Genomic DNA, 23294 nt, shown 5'->3' with positions numbered 1-23294 from the left:
TTGTCATCTAACGAGGGTCGTCTTATCTATTTATGGATTTGGTAATTTCTCCATTAAGCACCGAAGGAGAATTGTGAACCCCAGCTTGTACTAAATCTCTTGGGCTTTTTTTTTTTTTCATGTATTAAGAAAAGCCAATCCTAAATAATGAAGGTAGAGTCAATTATGGATAGAAATTTTATATACCTATAGTAATGTAAACTTTTGAATAAAAAATATATTTTTTATGATTTATTATTTCATCTTTATATGCTACATTTTTGTATGTGTGTGTATATATATCAAATATCAAAGTAGTATTCTAGAGTGTATTTTTTATGGTTTAAAAAAAATCACTCCTTGAGAAACATGTTAGATTTAAGTTAAATAAAACTTTTTTTTAATAGTTGAGGGGTAGGCCTGAAACTTAAAATTTCTGAAATAAGCCAAGTAAAATTCGGGAAAAATATTTGAATTGTTAATTGGATTTAGGTGTTGTATGTTACCATTTATAGTCTCTTGGATTAAAATCAAGAAAATGAATAGAAAAAAAATCAAGGGCATTCAATTTAATTAGAGGCTGATTGGAAGCATTTTTACTTATAATTTTTTTTAGAGTTAAATACAAAATAGTTATTATATTATATATTCTTTTATCAGTTTAGTATTTAGAAAAAAAAAATCCCATTCTGGTAGTCTTTTTTTTTTTTTTTTTTGATCAAGCATTTTAACATTTCAGTCAAGTACTTTAGTCAACTTGCTTATGTACTATTAATATTTAATAAAATCATGATATATGACATAAAATGTAATGTTATCATTGTAATAATTAATGTAGCAAAATTTGAATATTTATAACATGTGGTATAATTTTATTAAATATTTATATTACGTTAATTATTTAATGGTAACAATATAAAATATCAAAATACGTGAAGAATCAAATTTAGAGTGTGAAAGTGAAAATTTTATTTTTTTAAATATTAAATTGATAAAAAATGTATAATACAATGGAGCATTTTATATATTAGCGTTACTTCATTTGTTTAATCACAATAAAAATTATGTATGAATCCATCACTTATAGATAGTAGATTCATATAAAATTTTGATAAATTTCACACAATTTGAAGTTTTAATTGATTAATTGTATTATAATAATTGTAAATGATACTTTAGATAAGGTTAAGAAAAAAAATTTTAAAAATAAAAAACCGATTCAATTTTTGAATGGAAAATAAAAAATGCAAATGTTTTAATTGATTTATATATTTTTATTAATGGTTATATTTTTTAAATTTATACAAAATAAATATAATTAATCATATTAAAATTTATTTACACATATTAAAAATAATATTAAAATAACAACAAAAATTTTGAAAATAATTTTAAAATTAAATAAATCCAACTAATAAAATTTAATTGGCATCAATTTAAAAAAAAAATTGTTCAAATTTGAATCGGCTTTGAAAATCCAAAACATTATGTATTAACCGAATAATCAAATCGAAATTTAACCGAACCGTTATTCGGTTGGTGGAGGAACAAATCATGGTGGGGTGGCCCAGAACAGATAAGATTGCAAGATTGAGTTGATGTAGAAATAAAAAGAGCACCAACAGAGAAACCAGTCTACCACTCTAGTCCATAGTGCAAGCTGATTCCCTCATCGTCTTATCCTGTCCTTCATTTCAACACCCATAGTCCCAAGTAATGTTACCGTCTCAGCTGTCCCCATTGCCTAACTATTCTATACTCTTTACTCAGCTCAGCAGGCTTACCATATAAGAACAAACACCGGCAGCGCTGATCACACCCCCACCTTCTTTCACTTCCCAATCCCACCGCACATTTATAAAGTTTCTATATTTTTTTGTTTTCATTTATTCAAAGACTTCTCAAAGTTTTTATTTTGACACCACGCATTTCATTTCTCCTAAGCCTGGTGGGATTTGCCTTTTTCCTTTTTTTGGAGTTAAAAAGAGTTCCTTTTCACAGTTTTGATGGCTTTGAATTTGGTTTCTTCTCCTGAAATTAAGTCGATCTCCTTTGTGGATTCCACCAAGTCAAAGTCCAATTCCCTCCCCAAGCTATTTCCAGGTTTTCTTTCATCTTTTGCCTCGGCTTACTACAACTTAATTTCTTTATTTCTTGCTTCATTCTATTTTTGGTTTCTAAGAAAACAAGGAAAAAATTGTTTCTTTTTGTTTAAAACGCTGAAAAAGTTTCTCTTTTTGTTTCTTGGGCTTGGGTTTGGATTATAACTTTTGTGATGGTTGTTTTGTGAATTTAAGGGGGGTTTGTTTTGAAGAGGAAGGACTATGGCACAACGTTTGGGAGGAGAGTACAATGTTCAGCTCAGGCTTCACAACCACCACCGGCATGGCCAGGACGAGCTTTTCCAGAGCCTGGGCGGAAGACTTGGGATGGCCCCAAGCCTATCTCCATTGTTGGTTCAACTGGTTCCATTGGAACTCAGGTGAAAAGAGGGAGAGAGAAAATTTTTTAATTTCTTTTTAATTTTAACATACTAAAAGTAACTTTTTGGCCTTTTACCATTGAAATATCCCGCGATGTGCCCATGTGCTTTTTTGCTCTAATATTAGGCTTCCATGTTTTGTTTGGCATTTGATCAAGTTATTTAGAATCATAATTTGGTGTTTTGTAGACTTTGGACATAGTGGCAGAAAATCCAGATAAATTCAGAGTCGTGGGGCTTGCTGCTGGTTCAAATGTGACTCTTCTTGCTGATCAGGTAATTGTTCAGTTTTCACCAAGTTATGGCAACCTGTTATGCATTAGTTTTTCCAACTTCCAGTAAGGTCCATTTGGAGATGTCAAACTCGCACTCGAGTAACTTGATTCATGGACAAACATTAATATGATGTCATAATTCACTGATAAGTTTAGTCTTAAGTGGTTGTATAGTATAATCTCATATAAGGTAGTTTCTGCAGATGCTTAAAAGTGTTGGAGTTAAATAAAAAATAATTCCCTTGATACAAGATTAAAGATGTAAAATATGAATTGGGTTTCCCTGTAAATGAATAGGGTGTATAAACTTTGGGGGCCGATAACTTTTCTGCATGTTACAGGTGAAAACATACAAACCTCAACTGGTAGCTGTTAGAAATGAGTCTTTGGTAGATGAACTCAAAGAGGCTTTGGCTGATATGGAACAAAAGCCTGAGATTATTCCTGGGGAACAAGGAGTTATTGAGGTAGCCTATTATTTAGTTCATTGTTTCATTTATTTGACTATATAATGCCATTTTCATTATTAGATGGTTAAGCTTAAAAATTTTTCCAGGTTGCTTGCCATCCAGATGCTGTCAGCGTAGTTACGGGAATTGTAGGCTGTGCAGGATTGAAGGTACCAAGTGATCTTTTTACTTTTTTCCTCCCTTTGGTGATGTTCTACATGCTGCCTTTTCAACCTGGTAAATCATATCACCTAGGAGCTTTCTAGGCTGCATTAAGATTTCTTGGTCTAGTTTCATTGTAATATGCAATCTAAAAACTGAGTGCAGTTTAGGCTAATTTAAAGAAGAAGATTATACGTTTAGAAAAATCTTAAGCTTGTGATCGGATTATAGTACTCGTTTGTGTGCAAACCACAGAGAATCTTCTGCAGATCTATTTCTTCTTCTTCTATGTATCGCTTCCTTTGCATCCACTGAACAAAGTATTTTGAAGATATTATGAACTACAGTTTACTGTTAAGAATTATAATATGTATTAGAAAGAGAAACAAACAATTTGTTGTTTATTAGATTATATTGATTAGCTGCTAAAATCTCCATCTTTTATTTTTTTAGCCTACAGTTGCTGCAATAGAAGCAGGCAAAGATATTGCATTGGCCAATAAAGAGACCTTGATTGCAGGAGGCCCCTTTGTCCTTCCTCTTGCTCACAAGCATAAAGTAAAAATCCTTCCAGCTGATTCAGAACATTCTGCCATATTTCAGGTATGGAACTGTAACTGAATAAATAAGATTATCTGAAAATTGCTTGTAGTTCAGAGATTCTTTGTCAATTATGTTGTTTTCTTGTTGGTAGTTGGGCATCTTTGCACTTTTCTTGGTGCAACTTGTTAAAACAATATGCTTGACCTTTCCTTTTATCCCTCAAGTCATTCTTGGCAATTACAGAACAAGATCATAAATCTTTTTGTTTCTTCAGTGTATTCAGGGATTATCGGAGGGTTCACTTCGGCGTATTATTTTGACTGCATCTGGTGGGGCTTTCAGGTGTGAAATCATCATTTAAGTTAGAATGATTAAGTTTGTTAAGTTGAAAGTCTGAACTTATGAACTGTTTACTTGCAGATCTCTCCTCACTTTTCTTTGAGGAGCAAGTGTATATTTATTGATGAACATGTGATATAACTTGCTTTTATATCTCTAATTAAGAGCTGTATTGAACAATTTGCTCACATAGTTTCCCATAGGGATTGGCCAGTTGATAGGTTGAAAGAAGTTAAAGTAGCAGATGCTTTGAAGCATCCTAACTGGAATATGGGAAAAAAGATTACTGTGGACTCTGCTACCCTTTTCAATAAGGTTTAGTTTTATCAACGTCTTGTTGAAAATTACAAGCAGTGTGCTTTTCAATATAGTATGTTATTCTTTAAAATGTTAACCTTGACTAAATTATTAGCATTAAGCACGTTCTCTATTTGACAGGGTCTAGAAGTCATTGAAGCCCATTACCTCTTTGGAGCCGAGTACGATGACATTGAGATAGTAATTCATCCGCAATCTATTATACATTCAATGGTTGAAACACAGGTTTTACTCTTAACTCTATCATGTTGGCTTCTGCTTGGTGATGCCACAGATGTCACATGTTACTCACTTTTAATTTTGTGTGGGCTGTTTTGCCATTGAATGGCAAGATGGAGAGTACATATTAGAATTCAATTTCATTTCTCATAATTATTTATGCGTATGCTTATTTTCAGGATTCATCAGTGCTGGCTCAGTTGGGATGGCCAGATATGCGCTTGCCAATCCTCTATACCATGTCATGGCCAGAAAGAATTTACTGCTCTGAAATAACTTGGCCCCGCCTTGATCTTTGCAAGTAACTAGCTTGTCTTCTTTCAAATTTTACTTCATTACTAATTTAATTTTTCAAAATTTGATTAGGTTTCATTCAATTTGCAATAATAATAATAATAGTAATAGTAATAATCCTGTGCAGGATGTTTTATATTACATTTTGTTTACAGCATGTTACCTTTGAAACTTTGTGTTGGTGGAAAGGCAAATTTATTGAAAATGCAATCTCACTATACTCATTCTCTTGCATTAAATTGGTTGATGGATGGTACAGGCTTGGTTCACTAACTTTTAAGGCTCCCGACAATGTGAAATACCCCTCCATGAGCCTTGCCTATGCTGCTGGAAGGGCTGGAGGTACCATGACTGGAGTTCTTAGTGCAGCTAATGAGAAAGCTGTAGAACTATTCATCAATGAAAAGTAAGTATTTTGTTTCTTGATGTTATCTTGTTATCATATTTTACTTTCACTTTACGGTTTTGTTTCTGAGTTCTGCTTGCCCCTTGTTGTGAATTTTGTTTTTCTTTTTAATGATGAAGATACTTGATGAGTTTATGGTTGAAACCTCTTTTACTAATTGTAATTAATGAATGAGGGACATAAAACCAAGTAGATTAGGAAAAAAAAATCAAGTCAAAGTAAATTTTCTTCAAATCCACTACACATTTTTAACCATGTAGAAGTTGTGAATACGTGGAATACCTTTCATGTGGATATTTGAAATGTTGGCCACCATATATCCCACATTTTTGGTTTATTGTTTACCCTTTAAAAGAATATCATAGAAGCTGTGAAACAAATGATTATGATTTTGTTTTATAACATGAATCTCTATATCTAAACATATGTAGAATTTTGAAGTATTCTTAACTTTAACATGAAGTGGTGGAAAGGACATGAAGATGATTCTTATCCCCAACTTGAGACCACACCTCACCCTTCCTCAATTCCTCAACACATTTTTTTTACCTTCTTGCAACTCCAAAGCTTTTAAACGTAAACCTTTTTTTTTTTTTTAGTTTCTGTTGACCATTCCTCAGAAACTTTTTGCTTAATATATGCATGACTTGATGGTTTCATCTTCTTCTTTAGAAAAAGTACTTGTATTTTGGGAAGAAGGTGGGTAATCTCCATGTATCTGGAATTTGGTTAAGTCAATATATAATGATGATTGTTGAGCTTTTTGTTATTATGATATGAGGATTATATTTCTAGGCACATGTGCTTGATGTAAGAACCTGGTGACCTGGAGCTGATAAATAGTTTCCTATTTCAGGATCAGCTATTTGGATATTTTCAAGGTGGTGGAGTTAACTTGTGGGAAGCACCAGGAAGAATTAGTGGCCGCTCCTTCCCTAGAGGAAATTATACATTATGACTTGTGGGCGCGAGAGTATGCCGCCAGCTTGCAACGCTCTTCCGGTCTAAGTCCTGTTCTTGCATGATTGATGGCTTGCTCATGCTGACCAGGCCGACTGTGGCTCTATCTTGAAGACTTGGAAGTTTCAAATTTATGCTGAAGGCTGGCGATGCTGCAAAGGTTTGCGGGGGCATTGAGAAATTGTATCATATATATAATATGAAAATGGACATCCTGAATATCATTCATTCCCCTGATTAGTTGTACATTGTCAAACACATTCCGCGGTATATTGATAGCATTAAAATGATTTTTAGCTTATATAACCTAAAGGGGGGAAGATGAAAGTACAGAGTGAAAAGGGTGGAGAACAATGAAGATTGCTTTTTGCGGTACCAAAAGTTGTCATTTCATTTACATATTGTAGTTATTTCTGCATCGGTGGATAACAAAACAATCATTCGCGACACTTGGTCATCTTATGAGTGATTTTACTCTCAGCTGCCTTAAATTTCCTTGTTTTAAGGGCCGTTTGGTTCATGGTATCTTGAGTGCTCTTTGAGAATGGGATTTTTCCATTGCACTATGTTTGGTTTGGTATGAAGGAACACGTAGGTTTGGTATGAAGAAAGAACAATGTGGTGAAGAAAAAAAAAGAGAGGAAACAGAGTTATTTTTTCATTCATTGTGTTTGATATAAAGGATAAAAAATAAAGAGAAAAAAGGGGTTAGAGATAAAATTATAAATACAATTATTAATTTAAGTTTAATATTTTTTTGTTTTGAATTTAGAAGGATTGGATTGGAAGGTAATGGAAAGTTATAAATATACTTTTTTTTTCTTCTTATTTTATTTCTACCAAACAAAGAAAATGGTAAAAAGAAAGTGGTTTTTCTTTATTGTTTTTACCTAATACAATGTAAAAAAAATTTTATTCTCCATTCAAAGGATTCTTGAAGCAAATGGATGATCTACAAATATTGTTTCCTTGTTTGGTTAATCCATGCATATAATATTCTTGGCAATTATCTTTTCTAAAATGTCTTTCTAATGTTCTCTTAGCATTTGTCTCAATGGCTAGTGTAAAGAGAAGAGCTGAATTTTTTTTCCAAATGAAGACAGCAAAAGTTTTTTTTAACATAATTGAAAGCTTGTATATTTCGTATCAAACCATTTATTCAATTCCCCATTAATTATTTTAATTGATATGAAAGCATTTAACAATAAAATTGTACTTGCTATATATTCTCAAAGCAAATTTAAAGTAATACATATTTATCAAAACATTTATTTTAAGTCAAATAAAAAAAAATTTAGATGTGAGTAGTGAAAGTAAACTAAACTTAGAAAATAAAAAGAAACAAATTGAAGATTTACGGTAAAGTATGGCTGTGTTTGCTTTGATAATATTGCAAAATAAAAAAAAAAATTAAGATTTGATGACAAAGTTGAGGATTACATTTAAATAAAAATATATAAAATAATCATTTAGATTTGACATTAGAAAAATAATAATATAGTGAAAATTGGCTTTGATGTAATTTTGCCTAACATTTGGAGGACAATTTGAATCACAATCATCTTCAAATAGGGCCTTGTGAAAGAAAATAGATTCTCTTCAAATAGGGCCAACAGTTTTTGAAAGGTAAGCAAGGTGTATTAATTTTACATAGGATAAAAAAAAAAAAAAAGATTGTTGGGTATGTAACTATTAGTGTTGCACGCATTTCAATAAATCGATTTTGTAATGATAATATGATAAGTGATATTAAAATTAACTTTTGATTCATTCTATTCTACATTAAATATCTTAACGAGAATAAATTAAGTTGATCACTTAATAAGATATTAACATAAGCACGACAGTAAAATTTAAGGCTTACTAAATATAATTTTTAAAAAATGATTTTTAAAAAATATTTATATTTTTTAAATTAAAAAAGGTTTTTTTATTATTTAGTAAGTTAATGAAAAATATTTTTTATTATTTGGTTGTTTTTTGAAATTTTTTTTTCAAATAATATTAATATAACTATTAAAATATTAAAAATTATTTATTATTAAAATATTATTGAAATTATTTATTATTAAAATTATTAATATTAAAAATAATTATATTTTAATAATAATATTTAATATTAAAATATTATATTAATATAAAAAATACTTAAAATAAAACCATTTTATTATTATTCTTTATATTATTTATTAATATATTAATATATTCTTTTATTAATTAAATTAATAATATTTATTCATAAAATATTATTTTAATAGTATATTATTTATTCATAAAATATTATTTATTAATATAATATTATTTATAAGTATAATTATGCTCAAAAATATTGATAAATAATTTTATTTATAGATAATTATTTTTTGAAAAATATTTTTTTTCAAAATAATTTTAAAAAAATGATCTTATTTTTCATTAATCTATAAATTATTTTTTGTTAATCAATCAATTTTTTATCAATAAACACTTAAAAATACAAAAATTATTTTTTAAAAATTATTTTTCATGCAACAAACAGAAGCTTATTATATCAAATGCTCTAAAAATGAATCATTAAGGTGACGGTTGCGACGAAAACATCATGATACTAAATAAAGGAGAATGTTACAATATGAATCTTTAAGAAGCAGATAAAATACATCTCAAATCAAATAAAAAAAAGGCCGTCACGCTTTAATAAACTGATTTTATAAGAAGAAAATAATTATCACCTGACATATACACCAAATTTTGCAACTAGAAATGAAATAAAACGAAAATGGAGGAAATCTAATAAGCTAGCCAACCGGCAAGTTGTTGGCAGCACAAATGGCCGAGGCTGAACATTCTTCGATCAGAGACATCTTTTTGGGCCTTGGATACGATTAGAAACATGGCTGCTTACCGGTAGAGACTAGTGCTGATTGATTGGGAAGAGTTTTGTTTTAGAGGCAGGAGATGCCTCTAAAAAAGCCTGTTTTCATAGAACTTTGACATTGAGGTTCAATTAGCATAAGGCGGGTGATTTTAAATTTTTGAGCTGACCAATGAATCGAACCTGAATTTGGGGATGAGATAGTTTAAGGCCAATGAAACGGGTTGCAACTATGGAACCTCAAAACCTTGCCCAGTCCGTAGGCCCAGTATACGCACTGCCCTGCTTAGTTTTGCAGTCACTTTGCAAGAAACATACCCCCTTTTTTTTTTTTTACCTGAAATGGAGAATCCCATTTAGAAAATCACATGGCAAATTTAAGGCCATCACATATTTGGAGCGACACAGATTTTTTCAAATTTTCATTTGCTCTAGATTTATAAACACCCCATTTCAGTCACTTTATAGCATAAAAATTGGATTCCCTGATTGGCGAGGGTTCAGGTAGACAACATCACAACGCAGAGCACGAGAAGATGAAGTTGAGGAGATTTAAACCATCCAAGTCCAATTGTAAATATACAATTTTTTCGTGGGGATTGTTTTTTTTATCTGCGTCTTGGTTGTTGGATGGAGATTCATCATGGAATCCACTGAAAAGAGCATTACGTACTACCAACCTACACTTCAGAAAAAATAGGGTGGGAAAGTAGTTTGGACAATGCAACCCAATCAACGTATCAGCACTTTCCTGCAAACGCGGTTGTTTTTATCTAGTATAGATTACTATCTTGTCTGCTTGTCATAATCTGTCATATCCTCTAACGTCAGAATCCATTTCATTTCATGGTGTAAGTATAATCATTTTTTTTTTTGAGGTTTCTTTGACAATTTTCATCATCTTTTGTTTCACCCACAAAACTATTATATAAAGTGTATTCATTGGTTAACATTACAAACTCATTAGGTTTTTTCAACCCTTTCTGTTTGGACATTGGATATGTATTTTTTTTCCTTCCTCTACTTAAACCAAATGACTTCATATGGCTTCTTATTATAAGACCATTCAAGTGATCAGCACAGTTCTTTCTCTTTTAAGCAGAAAAATATTTTAACTTGTTTTTTTTTTTTTAATTTGGAGGCTATATACATGAAGGTATCAAACATGCTTGGTGTTTGGAAGGCTATTGGTTCGAATTTTATGGAATCACTTGATAAGAAGTACTGCAAGGGTAAATGAATTTGGATAGAGATTTTCAGTGTTTCGTAAGAAAAAAACATGTTCAATTATACGCTCAATTTAGATTAGGTGATCATTTAATTATGAGATGTTAGTTTGCAGTCATGCCTAGGAAGATTTTTCACAACATGCATGAACCATAAATTTGTTGATTGCCCCCTTATTTCCCTTTTCCCCATCTCCCTGAAAAAGAGAAAAAAATAAAACAAAAATAAACCAAAAATAAAAAGAAGGTAACGGTAGTTGTAAATATCAGAAAAATATGTAAGAGCAGATAACAATATTGGGTACCAATTATATAGAGAGCATCCACCATGTTTGATGTGTGAAAGTACTGTTTTGTAAAATGAGGGAAAAGTTGGCTCTCTATCGAGCCTTTTCCACTGTAGATTTATGCTTGCTAACATGTCAATGCTGCCCATAGAGAAAGCATTTTCATGAAATAAATGAAGGAGCAACATGGCAATTGGGCAAGAACATGGAAGGAAAAACTTTGGTCTGCCATTTTGAGGAAGGTGGCTCAAAAGCTAGGATTCTCGTGAACATGTCCAGCTATTCATCAAACAAATTTCTACTTCATAAATAATCCAATCAATATCCAAATTCAGGATTTTGAAGAGAAAACTTTGCTGTAAACTTTGTCAAAGGTCGCATATGGCATAATTGGCATGGTATATGGCTTCGAGGAAGATGACTATGTATATTGATGGGATTTACCTAAAGAACCTTTTGGAATATGGCATATATATAGGGCCGCTGGAACTGGATGTTTTAGTGCCCTCCCAAAGAATTATTGTATTATCTTTGGACTGCAGCCACTGTTTGTAAAAAAAAAATTACTGTATTGAATTGGTACACAGGTTAAATGCTGGTGAACATTTTGCAAGTTCAAACAAAGCAAATGAGAGTGCTAATTGAGACATATTCTACTCCATTTGACAATACAAAATTTTAGACTTGCAATCATTCCTCCCTTGCTAACCAGTAGAAAAGCAAAAACAGAAAACAAAGTAATTTCTTGCGAAGAAAAAACTCTCTATGGAATTTTTGTCTAATGGATCCATCCAAGTACTTTACTAGGTGAAAGGGCACTGGAATTGGTTTAGCACTTTAGGTTCTCATTGGAGAGTTGAAAGAGGAGAGAGGAAAATAAAAGTGAAGAACTGGAAATCCTTTTTGAAATGTAAAAATATAGCTTTTGCAAAGTGGGGAGTCACTGCGGATTCTGTTGGTACCCCAAGAAATAAGGGTGCCTGCCTGGCTGTGACTGAGAAAGTGAGAGTACAGGCTTTGGCTGTTTGGCGGATGGTATATTTGCTTCAAAAGAAGTAAAAGAAAGGATGTGAAAATACCCCATAGTCAAGACCTGAATACCCTACTCGGCTACTTCTTGGTTACCTTCTCCGGTACTCTTTACAAAAATGAGTAGAAGAAGATAGACTAAAGCATGATTTAATCATTTACCATTATCTTTTCTCTGTTTATGTGTCCCTTTAAAGGGAAGGCTGACAAAGAGAAGGCTCCAATGGTCCTGCCCCTGGCCCTGGTAACCCAAAGGAATCTAGCAGGCTGTTATTGTTGCTTCCTCTATTTTTACATTGACACCGTACATTTTACTTTCTTTTTTTATCTTTGGGAAGAAAGCCTTGAGTCCCTAATGCATCCCTAACTAGATTTGCTACGATGAGCCATATCTCTCACTCTAGCTTATAAAATTTACCAATAAACTTTGATAAATCTAAGTCATGTACTTTCTTTATATCATTCCAATTGCATGGAATGTCCCCTAAGAGACTTATTTATGTGCTTTTATTACCTTTAAAATGATGGTACTTAAGCTGTTAAATCAAATGCCCAACTTTGAAAAAAACAAAGCATCAATCGAATTCAAATCCCATCTTTATAGTTACAGATGATCTGTTTGGATTTAAATAACATATTGAAAATTTTTAATATTATACATCAACTAAAATAATTTAATCAAATGTGATCCGATTTGTTATAATCCATAATAAAATGTTCTAATATCTACAGGAAAACTTAGACTACAGTGCACGTCGGTGGAAAAATACAGGAAAGGCACCAAAGCAAGTGAGAATTATCAAGAGCAAGAGTCTTTGGTAAATGCATGACATGCTCCATGATGTGTGGTCATTTGTCTGGTTACTGTCAGTAGCCGGGAAGGGACCAGGAATATTGGAAGTGGATTCCTCTACCACTTTACACAATTTCAAGGATTTCTGGAAGCTTTTACAGGAAAATTGGCTTGGACTCAATTACGAGGAAGATCACAAACGACATAGACCAAGACCAAGACCAAGACCAAGACCCTAACGGCTTCCAAGTCCCTGAACGGGAAACAGATATACACATTGCTGCCAATTGGATTATCGATCTTTGCTTTTCGTTTCCATTTCTACAGCTACTGTCCGAATGGATCCAACCCACAAAGCCCTGCCAACTGTAAATTAAAATTGTGTTCCCACAACTAAAGAAAATTAGGATTGATCATGACCCACTGTTTCCAACCCACAAATCACAAAAGAGCTTACTCTCTTTTTTATGGGACCCTAGGGACCTTCCCTGAAAAATGTTTAAAGGATTCTTATTATTTTTGGATAATACTTTTAGACTTAGGACTCTGGTTTGTCCAGAAATGATGAGGCAAGATGGAAACCTGAATAATCTAGTTTTCTTGAGATAATGCACTTGTGAATCAGCAATGGACAAGGTATATTTATTTCAACATAATGGCCATAGGCATGCCAATAGTGTAATGATTTTTATTTTCTTTTCTTGTGAATGTAAGTCTCCCCTTCCTTTAATCTAAAATACACTTGCAGCAATTTATTAACTAATGTTTGCATTCACTTTGAAAGGAAAAAAAGTTGCATTTGATATCATAATTCTCTTACCGGCTTCCATACCATATGTCGTTTGTCAATCTTAGAACAAAAACAATCTGACTCCACTTTAAATAAATAATAAAAAAACCTAAACCGGGATATAAGAAAAGCAAATTGGGAATGAGATACGAGACATTCAATTGTCAACTTATGAGTATGTAATGACTCTGGGTGACCAAATGTTTTTTTTTTTTTTTTGGCACATTCTCCACAAGTTGTTAATCCAAATCGTAGTTAACTTGTTCGCATTTCTAACTATAAATTACTGGTATGATTAAAGCAATGAAGATGAAACACGCCATAAAATATTTCGTTCAACTCTCGAATTTCGCCGACATTAGACTAAGTCAAATGAAACAAGAAGATTCATTTTAAAATTGTATGAATTTTCCCTACGGTAAGCAGAAATAGGCGCCAGGATAATCCCCAAAGTGACCATGATACCTAATCTTCATTAGTATTAAATTTTAATCATCAAAAGTATTTTTTTTTAATACATCACAACTTTTACAAAGGAGACAACAAAACTAAATGTATAGAAACAAGTTTATCTGATCAAATTTTCAACGGAAAGGTTATAAAAATGTGCATTTTCACACTTGTTATTCTCATGTGGATGGTGCTAGAACAGCCAGAACTTAAAAACAGAATGACATGAACAGAACCATAACAAAAGAGTGAATAATTTATCCAAGCACTGTCTATATATTAATTTACACAAGAGATGAAAACACATCTTAATCAAAACTAATCATATTTACTTTCTCAAAAAAAAAAACACAAAAATGAAAAACAAAAATGGGAATTTAAGAAGAAGAAAAAAAAAGAGGATAGGAAGGTGACATAAGCCCACCTTTCATTTGCTCTAACATAGTAACATTAATATCTTCAAAATGGATGCAAATTCCTGCTTAAGTCATTGACATTAGAAAATATTCCCACCAAGTCCTGCCTGTAAGGCAAAAAAGGCCTTTTCTTATCCCCTGGTTTCATGTATCTGTTACTACCACAATGTTCTTCAGCTCCCTTAAACTTTCCCGGAATTTCCATTACCTTATTATCATCGACGTTACTAGTTTTGTCTCTCTTGCTTGGTGCTAAGAAAACAAACGTGTCTTTTCCATCGCTGTTACTTCTATATATTAGGTCCCTTAACCTCCATCTCTTTGATGACCCAGTTGAATTGCTCTTCTTGCATCTTCCAGGGGATTCTTGGTTAATAGTCCCTGATGACCCTCCTTTTGGTGTCCAGACACAGTAAGTACCTGGCGCCACCCCATCGAGCTCATCAGCTTCTGAGGATGAACATGAAGTCGTTTCACGTTCTTCGCTCATGAGTTTTCTCAATGGTAAGCGATGTGGTCGTGGTTTGGATACAGTGGAAGTAGAGTCAACGTTTTTCCTATTAGGAGTTTGGTCATCGTTGAGCAAGTTGGTGTTAAAAAGTGGGTAGGTTGGCCTGATTTGTCCGTTGTAAAAGATTTCGTCTGCTGAGATTGGAGATGCCTCTGGCTCTCTACAGACAAACGCAAACTCGAAATCATCGTCTTCATTGTCTTCCTCTTCTATGACCGGTTGTTGATGTTGTTTTGGTTGGGGCCAAGTGTCGTAGATGTCGTCTTGAGAACCAGATTCTTGTCTGAATTCTTCAACAACTCTTGCAGCAATTTCAGCAAGCCTGCCTGAAGAGTAATTATTGAAGCTTGGAGAACTTGGGGATGGCGATAGAACTGAACTTGCCTTCATTTGCATATCCATGATAAACTAATTAACAAATAAAAGATATATAAACTAACAAATTTTTTCTTTCTTGCTTTTCTTTCTTGTTGTTTTGTAAAGTAAGAGACAAGAGGAAAATGAAAACAGAGGAAGATTTGGATTAAAAGGAAAAAAAAATCAAGTTTGTGTTATAGAAAAAAAAAAGTGGATATGAAAATATTGGACTTTAAAATCAGATGGCTTGTTAAAGCAAGATACTCCTCCACGCATTTAAAAAAAAAAAAAAAGAAACAAATAAAAGGACAAAAGAAATGGAATGATATTCGAAGAAAGCACCAGAAGGAAAAAGAGGAGAGACGGGAGGCAGACGCGCTTTCTGAAGAAATATTTGATGAATGTGGCAAATAAATCTAGTGTGCATAAGAGATAAGACTTCTGTTTATAAATTTATTTTCATTTATTGTTTGGTCTTAAAATCTGGAGGGTGGGGTGTTTACTCCTTCCTAATCTTGGAAAGTTGTTTGCTTCTTTCACACGAAAATATGAGCTGGGTTTTGTATTATACGTGGAAGAGTATGTGAGTTCACACGTGTTTTAACAAGTCTTTTCGGCTGGAATCTTCATTTGGGGGCTTTTAATTAAATTTGGCTCTGCACTACTGCAATAAATGAGAGCGGAGGTAATTTCGGTGGCTGTTGCCTTCTTTCTCTTAAGGCTGGCTTTGCTGTTTTTTTTTTTTTTTCGAAGATGTTAAGTAGTAAAAGTAAATTAAGGAGGGTAAGTCTTGGGAGGACATTAATATTTCGACCTTATAAGAACACCTTGTTGAATAGATGTTTGATCATTGATATGGATGTGGACATCAAAACTTGAACATTTGCCTTAAGTTCTACAACATTATACATTACATTATTCAATTCAATTGAATGCAGCATTTTTTTTTTTATGCTGCTAAAGACCGCTTTCTTGATGTTATTAAATGTTAGGTCGTCTTATTTTCCAATTTTTATGACAAGAAATGCAAATAATTTGCATTCCTTAACAACAACGAAACGTAAAAGCTAAGTATTGTATGTTAACATCCACTCTCAAAGAGAACACTTTTTTTTTTTCACTCACAGCTGAAAATGCAGCTAATTTATTAATTTCCTTGTCTTCCAATTTGTTGAAAGGCCAGGAGAGCTTAACCACAATAAAAAGAAGAAATTTGGCTATTATATTATATTATATGCCCATCTGTATTGTGCAAAGGAAAGCCTAAGGCAGGAGAACCACATACCAAAATTTGACATTTAGTCTATTCATTACTTACAGGCTTGGATTGCTTGGCTTCGGCAAGCATTGAGCAGTGACTAACCAGTTATGTGGAGGATTCCCGTCACAATCTCCACACCGGTGCTTGACACGTGCAAAGTTCGACGCCTCACGTGTCTTTAGCCGGTGTGTAATCCAACCAGATGGTTAACTGTTGTGAAAATGATGCTTAACTCAACAGGACGGGAATTAACTTATCGACTTTCATGATTTTGACAGTGATTCATTTCCACATTTGAGTTCCTTGTTTTCTTTATTTTCAATAATCAGAGGAATGGATGGATCGATGAAAAATGAAGGGAATTGGCTGTATTGTCCCAGTCTTCGTTAAAATAAATGCCCCCTTTTTTTTTATTCATTAATTTTACTGACATTATGAAATCGCTGATAAAAGTAAATGTTTTATTTTTTGAAGATAATCAAAGTTAAAATTTGATCATTAAAATTATAAAATTCGAATACATTGACGTGTTTTAATTTAACCATTGCATTTAAGTTGAGTTTTTCCATAGAGGTGAACGTACGCTACATTTGCAACCCGTGATGATGTTGATCGAAGAAACCTTTAGTGGAAGTAATGCCTGCTGAGACCTATATCAAATTATTGAAAAGGAAAATCTTTTAAGATTAATGTTATGAATAATTTTTTTATTATAATAAAATATTTAATATAATTTTAAAATTTTAATCATAAATTTATTAATTAATATGATGTTTATTTTTAATGTAATTAATTTAAAATAAAAATATGAACGAATAAATAATTTTTTAAATATTACATTAATTATTAAATTTATAATTTAAATAATACATTAAAAAATTTTATAATTTAAGTATCATATTAAATATTTTATTATAATTCAAGTATTATTCTAACAGTATCCCTCTTAATAAACCTACTAAGTATGGATATTTGGTGATAATTTATCATAACAAGTATTAAAGATTATTCAATTTTGATTATTTCGAATGTTTTACACACTTTAATGAAAAACCATATAAATGGATAACTAGTTTTTATTTTTTCACAATTAGTTTACAAAATAAAAAATTTGAGACTGATGCTCTTTACCGTCTTTTACGATTTTAAAAGTAATTTGTGCAATAAACTTAATTCGATATGTATATTTATTTATATATTTATTTGGTTTGTATTTGATGTAAAAAATAGTGAATCCATTCAAAGGCTCTCGGCGAATGAGACATCGTTGTCAGTTGTCACCTCTTTAATTAATAAATTTACAAATGTAAGAGTCCTTAATTAAAAATAAACATCATAAATTTTGTAAGACATCGTCTAAGTTTTGAGTTTTTAATTTTAAGGTACGTAAATTTTTAGTCTGGATAGTGTGTAGAATATATATATATATATATATATATATATATATATATATATATATTAAATATAAATTTCATATTATCACTTTACGACGGCATCAAATCAAAAATTGACTAGGACTATTTTAATTCAAAATTCGTGATAATATTCAAGAAAGATTTTTATTTAATTAAAAAAAAATTTTTATTTAAGATTCATTTGGGTGGATAATAAAATTAAAAATAACAATAAATTTGAAATTAATTATTATAATTATGAGATTGGATAATGTAGTAATAAAATTAAAATTGATAAAAATATGCATTTAGAAGTAAAAATAATGATAATGTTGAAGTAAATTATAGTAAGAAACAAATTATTATTAAAGATATTATATTAAAAAATGTATGTAATAAAATTTAAATTATGTAATATTTATAAAATTAATAAATAATTAAAATTTTTTAAAATTATTTTTATATCAACTAATAATTTTAAAAATTAATAATTTGAATTTGTCAAAAAAATCATTTGAAAACTTTATGTAAAAAAAATAAAATAAAACAAAAAAATAAGAAATGAATAAAAGTGTGAAAAATATAAAACAAAGAAAGGATTAAATTGGAAAAAAATGCTATTGAATTTCCGCTGGACCTTCATTGGTTCAGTTACTAAGTGACGATGCAACATGTTGAAATTGTTTGAGCGTGCTAAAATTATGTTATCCGAACATGCAAACGGTGCAATTACGCTCCCAAATGGCCCCACACCTTTGCTGCTTTTAAATCCTTAACGAGTGAGTTGGATAGCATGGGTGGGTTATATGCTTGTTTATTAAATTATATATTTCCTCATCATTAGTCGAGGTAAAAAGGCTGAGATATACTATTATTGTTTTTTTTTTTTTTTGAAGTAATAAACTAATATAGTTAGGATTGTGAAATAGCAGCAGAATTTTGAGTAGTTAAGGCATGCTTATCATATATATATATATCAAACTCCCAACAGTATATTTCCACAATTACATTACTATGGATTCCTTTTGAGAAAATTTTGTCTTCTTTTTTTAATATATATAACCTTAAAATCCAATAATTCAACTTTAAGTTGTCATTAGTGATAATGACATGTACAAGTACTGACCGGTTGGCAATTTGCAGAGTCAATGCATATTTAAAAGGAGGAGAAACTGCGGTTGGAACCCTAGTGAAGAAGAGTTATTATTCTTTCTGGCAGATTGAACTGGTAAAGCAGAAGTAAACTTTGAGAGTAAAGAATGGGAAATTGTGATTGAGATCGAGTGCAGCGTGATTAAGGGATTCATTGCCAGCTATTTCATATCATAATTACGTGAATTATAGTGTATTTTATAGGATGTAGAGCCTCCTTTTAAGAGGTGGTTGAGTTTGACAATTCACCGTTAGAATCCATTTTAAATCATGATAATTAACACCTGTCGCCCTCCCCTCCCCATTCTTTTTTTTTCTTTTATAGAAGATTAATTTTGGAAAAACCATATTTGATCCCAATTTTTACAGAATTTTTCTTTTCAAAGTGCTTGGAACACCTAAATTTCATAAGATTTTGTGGAATTCACTTGCGAATTTCATAAATTTACTTTGTTCTCAAGTCAATTCCATTAGTTTGACTATTATACTTTCTGTGAATATCATTTTTTTATTCTCAAGTTGAACACATTTTTTAAGGAAAGTACTTACCCTTGGAGTCAGCTAAGAACTTGTCAATCTGCCAAGTTCCTAACCCGAAGTCCTTCGTGTGATTGATTGGAATTTGCTCGCTCTTATCCAATTCTTTAATTTTTTTATTTTTCCAAATTATGTTTTTTTTTATATTTAAATTTTTTTATGATTTTTTTATTTTTTTTATATTAAAAATCATGAAATTTTAATTTTATAAAAAAAATTTAAAATTTAATATTAAATAAATTAAAATCAAAACTTTTTTTTAATTTTGTAAAAATTAATACATGACAAATAATATGAAATATATATTAGAAGGAAAAGGTATTGTGACAAAATTTACGTTTGTAATGCAACCTAACGCATGTAAATATCGTTCACCTAGAAAGAGATTATGCAAACCTTAAAAAGGGAAGGAGTGAGAGGGCAAGAGAGAGCTCTAGGCTCCAGCCATGAAATTAAGTTGGTTTTAGGATTCAGTCGAAACAATTCATCACAGAAAATGTTAGAACAAATGTCTAAAAAATAATAGAAATAAAGAAAGGTTCTAAGAGGTGTAATAATATCACTTTTTTTTTAATTTTATTTGCCTTATTGTATTATTTATTTAATAAGTGTACATAAAAATTGCATATGATAAATCCAAAAAATACAATGAAATTGAATGATTGATTGTGTTTGCTATGATGAAATTAATTCATTGAACATTCACTAGCATATTATAAGATTATTAGACTTTTATTTAAAAAAATTTTGCCACAAAACATTATAAAAAAAATTGAGAATTATTTGGAGAATGAGAGAGAGGTCAAAGTAAATTGATTTTGTATTTTTGTAAGTTACATGTAGGGGAGACACTGAGTCGTTATTTCATGGGTTTTTTTTTTTTTTTTTAATGTGAATGGGCTCAAAGGCTGTGGCAATATGTGTTCCCCTAGCATTAGTGACTTTTTGGAGATCGAACATACTGTAATTAATTTGCTCTTGTTAGTTATGCAAAGTTCAGCAATGAAGCGTTAATTTAAGTTCATTGTTGTGGTGTGGCTAATCTGGTTTTACCGCAACAAATGCTTACACGAAGATGCTTTTTTTTTTTTTTTTGAAAGGTTGTGTTTTTGTGTAATAAGTGCTTGTAAAATTTTGGGGTGAATACAGTAGCGGTACACAATTTCAGGCTAGAATAATTGCAGGCAGAAGATGGCTTCCTCCTTAAAGGCTTTTGAAGATGAATATGGATGCAACTTTTGTTCAGATCAATTTTTTTTGGCCAAGTTAAGAGCTGTTGTTCGGGATCGTTTGGGCAAGGTGAAGGCTTGTGATTTAACAGTAACAAAGGCTGGTAATGCTGCAACATCTGGAATATTAACTTGACATTTTGGTCTTTCGTATTACCATTAAGTAGCTATAAGAGGATTATTATTAGGATAGCAAAATAATTTGTACTCTACTCTAATCTAATAGGAATGATTGTTTTTATAACTTCGGATTCGCGTCCAATTTTTTTTAAAAGTCGAGGGGAGTTTTAAGGTCTCTGCGGGATATACATAAAATATATATTTTATTATTTATTTGATTTTATATTTATATATATATATATATATTAATAAAATTATTATTATAAGGGTTTTGAAAATTGTTAAATGAAAATTTTAAAAATTAAAAAAAAATCAAAGTAGTCATCAGTAATTTATTTTCGGTATGTATGATTAGTCACCTAAAAATTTATTTTTTTAATAAAATTTTAAAATTAATTAAAACTTATTAAAAAGATAATTTTTGTTTGGTCTGTGAAAATAAATTTGGGTTCAGGAATATAATTACTCATGGGGTAAGATTAGCACTTCATGATGCTCGTTTTAAAATGATATTAATTGATCATATGTTTTTTTAATATTGATAAAAAATTATCTTAATTAGATATTTAAAATAATTCCCATAATTTCATTTATTTTTTGCAAAAATTATTTTTTAAAGCATTTTTATTTAAGAATAGAATAACAATATTTAGTATTGAAAGATTTTACTAAATTCTCTAATATTTAAGTAAAATTTTGAAAAATATTTCTTGAAACTCTCATAATAATCTTTGAAATCTTGTGTAATATTCATTTATAAAAAATAATTTTTTAGAAACCTTTGGATATCTAAGTAGAGTCCCAAAAAATTATTTTTACTTAATTAGGAATATTAATTTTTTTATTTCTACAAAAACCTCTCAAAACCACGTTTTATTACATTATATTTTTTTGACAAAGATAAAATACAAGCGATGTAACATGATGCAAATAAATTATATAAATATAAATTAAAATATGTAAGTGATTAATTTGATTCCACCTTATGTATCTTTAATCTTATCTCTTTTTATTTTTTTATCATTTATTTAAAAAATATTTAGCGATAAAAGAAATTTTATTAATTATTATTCTTTATATTAATTAAAAAATTTTCTTTAGTACCTCAATAGTTAGGTGAACTTTTAAAAAATTAATCATCCATTTAAGAAATTCTCATAATTATTTTTGAAAAAAATGAAAATGATGTTCCTTAGAAAAAAAAAATGATTTGAATTCCTTTTAATATCTAAATAGAGTTTTCAAAACCATTTTTTTAAAACATTATTTCTTTTTTCCTATAAAAAGTTTTTTGAAATTGATTCCTTACTATTTCACATTTATGATTAAAGCATGAAATGTATATGTGACAATATGAACATGCAATTATACTTTATTTAAATAGATTTTATTCATGTTGACAATTACATTTTTGGTGTTAAAATTATTTATTTTTATTTATATTTTTTAAAATCTCTAATATCTAAGTGAAATTAAAACATAATTCTTTATCGGAAAAATTTACATATATATTTTTAAAAAATTAAGATAATATTTCTCTACAAAAGTAATTATTTGAATTCCCTTAAATATTTAGGTAGAAACTCCAAAATCATATTTTTATGTAAAAATATCATCACCTCCATATTTTTCAAAATAATAATAATTGTAATTTCTTCATTTACAAATAAATACTATAATTTCAACCATAAAATTTTGAATTTTTATTAGCCAAGACATATGTTATTATAATTTGACATACATATACATGCTCAAGAAAAAAAAAATACATATGAGAATAATGATAATAAAGTTTAAAAGAAAAAAATTATACCAAATAAGTTGAAGTTTAAAACAAAAAGTCTACTTAAGCTCAAGAAACCAAGCTTCTATACTAAAACTAACTTGGATATGGCCATTCAAAGGTCGATTAGTCTGGGTCTTGATCACAGATCAAGCTGACTTGATTGATTTTTTGCTCTTTTTTTCTTTAAATCTCCAAACTTTGACTTTTCAAACATTTTTCTTTTCCTTTTTTTACTTTTCATTCTTTCTTTTTCTCATATTTCGTATTTTCTCCCTCTTTCTTTCTTTCTCTTTTTTCCCCTAATCGAATCAGACTTTTTTTTTTGCAGTCAACTTTTTTTTTTCTTCTCTCTTTCCTTCCAGTCACCAATCCTTCTTTCTTTTTTTTTTTTTCCTTCCTCTCATTTCTTTCATTTCCTCTTTCTTTTTTTCTCTCTTTTAGCCAAAACAAACACCTTATCCCTCTTTTCTTTTCTTTCATTAAGTTTTTTCTTTAAAAAAAATCAAATTCTCTCTTATGCTTCGTCACTGATCAATGAGGAATGAGTTTTTTTTTTTTTTTTATGTTTTTGATTTTCTTAGGGTGTTATGATTTCAGGGTTCGGGTCATAAAATGTGGATAGTCTATTGTATTTCTTTGGGCTGTGTTAGGTAGTGTATGTTAGAGGTTTTCGAGG

The 23294-nt window shown here is 30.3% G+C and overlaps 2 protein-coding genes across 2 annotated transcripts; one reads left to right on the top strand and one right to left on the bottom strand.

Annotated features, from left to right (window-relative positions):
* Positions 1-1611: 1611 nt before the first annotated feature.
* On the top strand, positions 1612-6883 carry LOC111291315 (1-deoxy-D-xylulose 5-phosphate reductoisomerase, chloroplastic-like). Its single transcript, XM_022882985.2, has 12 exons — positions 1612-2082; positions 2277-2461; positions 2651-2737; positions 3078-3203; positions 3293-3355; positions 3801-3950; positions 4165-4232; positions 4433-4544; positions 4668-4772; positions 4946-5067; positions 5320-5466; positions 6323-6883. The coding sequence occupies exons 1-12, from the start codon at positions 1986-1988 to the stop codon at positions 6489-6491; spliced, it is 1431 nt and encodes a 476-aa protein (XP_022738720.1). The 5' UTR covers positions 1612-1985; the 3' UTR covers positions 6492-6883.
* Positions 6884-14093: 7210 nt separating this feature from the next.
* On the bottom strand, positions 14094-15558 carry LOC111291174 (membrane-associated kinase regulator, putative (DUF1645)). The gene has a single exon (XM_022882797.2). The coding sequence runs from the start codon at positions 15182-15184 to the stop codon at positions 14315-14317; it is 870 nt and encodes a 289-aa protein (XP_022738532.1). The 5' UTR covers positions 15185-15558; the 3' UTR covers positions 14094-14314.
* Between the last annotated feature and the right edge of the window lie 7736 nt (positions 15559-23294).

Source organism: Durio zibethinus, chromosome 11, assembly GCF_047325235.1.
Source record: "Durio zibethinus cultivar Kanyao isolate XHJ-2024 chromosome 11, ASM4732523v1, whole genome shotgun sequence".
NCBI lineage: Eukaryota > Viridiplantae > Streptophyta > Magnoliopsida > Malvales > Malvaceae > Durio > Durio zibethinus.
Note: the sequence above shows the minus strand (reverse complement) of the source record. Positions and strands in the feature narration are given on the sequence as shown.